Consider the following 2,242-nt stretch of genomic DNA (forward strand, 5'->3'; position numbering starts at 1 on the left):
ACAGGCAAGCTGTTAGTGCACTGGCAGAATGGTTTATTAAACTGAATGCCACTGGCATTTATTCTCAAAGTGGAAATATGTCAACAATTTTAAGTGTCATTTTTTGGGGCAAGTACTATATGAAGGCAAACTGGCTATGTTCCCTCTTGGCAGTCTGGCACATGCACTGGCAGCATGCCTAGTATTACACAAATCGTAACTAAATTCACGTTTACAACCTGTTACTGCCTGTTACTCCAGACAAATACTGCATAGCAAACCTGTACTCACAGTATTTTTTTAGCAACACTCTCACAATAGAGGATTAAAGGGTTTGGAGGAAAAAAACAAATAAAAGAACACAAAACTCACCATGATTATTAACGTGGCTGGTCCTATAAAACTCCAAATAAAATAAGTATCATGTCGTAGCCAGCATCTGTAAATGTAAAAAAAAAATATGTAATTATTGACCATAACATACATTACTGTTACAGTACTATAATAGATATATAGCTATATATATATATATCTATATAGATATATAGATATATATACAATGTAGTAGTTGCAGTAGCATGTTGGACATCCCATTCTGAAACCATGGGCATTAATGTGGAGCTGCCCACCCCCCTTCTTTTTTCAGCTACAATAGTTGCTACCGTATGGGAAGGCCTTCCACAAGATTTTATGTCTGTGGGAATGATGTTGGATAAGAAGCCCTGGCTCCCAATCAGTGTTCCAATTCATGCCAAAGGTGTTCAGTAGGGTTAAAATCAAGGCTCTGTGCAAGTTACTTGAGTTACTCCAACCAAAACTAATTAAACCATGTCAGTATGGACCTGGCTTCTTGTGTTGTACCAGAATAGGGGCTTTACCAGCATTCTGCAGAATTAAAAAAAAACACACATAAAAAAAAACCCTGTTTATTTCTCTAGGAACAACAGACTTAAAGGATAAGATTAAACCTACCGGTAATTATTATAACAATCAACCATTTTGACTTTTCATGTTTAGGAGATACTGTATGTCCTCACATCTTGTCAAGGCTAAAAGTGATAGGAAATCCCCTTCGAATGGAGGATACAGATAAAAACATTTTAATGCAGTGGGGAAGGAATCGAATTCCTGACTGTTTTTTCTGCTGCTTGTGCCAACCTGTCTGAGTGACACCAGCACCCATTTCTTGTGCAGATGTCACAGGAAAGGAGATAACAAAGAATCTTCTCAAAGAGGTCACAGACAAAAACCTATAAGAAATGTTAACTCTTCCCCTTTAATACAACGCTGAGGTAGAACCTTTTAGTTACAGCTCCATTTTAATACAGTACTGTTTCTTAAGCTACATAAGGGCTTTAAGGGCTGACTTTCAGTGACAGACAGAATCCATTTAAAGCTAAACTGATCAGCTCCTGGACATTCAATTGTGCTACACAGAGCTCTATTTGTTCTTACAAAATACATCAGACACTCTGAATAATATCTGTTCTTTCTGCTTAATCATCAAACAAGAGTGCACTATTTCTTTGAGCATGTTTGGAATATTCTGTCCCCACAGCCAATAATATGCTTTCTAGTATTTTCAACTTTTCTACTTTCTAAGGTATTGGCGTATGAGACAGAGAGAGACATAACCTTGCCCCAATGCAAACATTGGTAAAACCTTATCTTAAATATGCAGTACAGTTTTGGGTACCAGGTCCTTTTGTTCTCTGATGGAGGACTAGCAGTGACAAAATGATTATGACAGTGGAGCACAAAAGGGTAGGGATAGGGCCTGTCTTTACTCCTGGGGATGCCATGCTTCAGTCAGAGGACAGCAGCCATGCAAATTGCAAAGCACTATCCTTTGAAAGGCCAGCAGCTGATGCTTTCTGCGATCTGGGCCATAGTGAGCACCATGAAGATGCTGTGTCAAAATGCCTTTGGGTGACAAGGAGGGGAGAGCAGGACTTCCCTAAAGGAGAGATAGAAGTGGGAGAGCAGTGACATATGGAAAGAGGGAGTGGGGACACATCACAGTGGACAGTGGGTATTAGCTTCTATCTAGAGCTGCAAACAAATTCATGCTATAACCACCCCCCAGTCCTGCAATCAAAACACCACTTTGTCCAAGATCTGCCAACCCCTAAAATCTAAATGAAATGTCTTGGCCTGTTTGCCAGATTTTCAGTTGCTATTTTTTGTTTTCGATTGTTATTTTTATAATTGTTTATATTTTGTTTTGTTTTTTTAACTTTATGTATTATTGATGGGGGGGGGG

At 38.9% G+C, this 2,242-nt stretch overlaps 1 protein-coding gene across 1 annotated transcript in view; it reads right to left on the minus strand.

Moving 5' to 3' along the window:
• Positions 1-291: 291 nt before the first annotated feature.
• The window catches only part of LOC108800739 (adhesion G protein-coupled receptor L3-like), a 185,872-nt gene continuing 183,921 nt past the window's right edge, over positions 292-2,242 (minus strand). The window contains exon 12 of the mRNA XM_018572729.1: positions 292-418. Coding sequence (XP_018428231.1) covers positions 292-418 — 127 coding nt within the window. The remainder of the gene's footprint in view (positions 419-2,242) is intronic.

The sequence above is a fragment of the Nanorana parkeri genome, unplaced genomic scaffold, assembly GCF_000935625.1.
Source record: "Nanorana parkeri isolate BGI_ZX_2015 unplaced genomic scaffold, ASM93562v1 scaffold2116, whole genome shotgun sequence".
NCBI classification, from domain to species: domain Eukaryota; kingdom Metazoa; phylum Chordata; class Amphibia; order Anura; family Dicroglossidae; genus Nanorana; species Nanorana parkeri.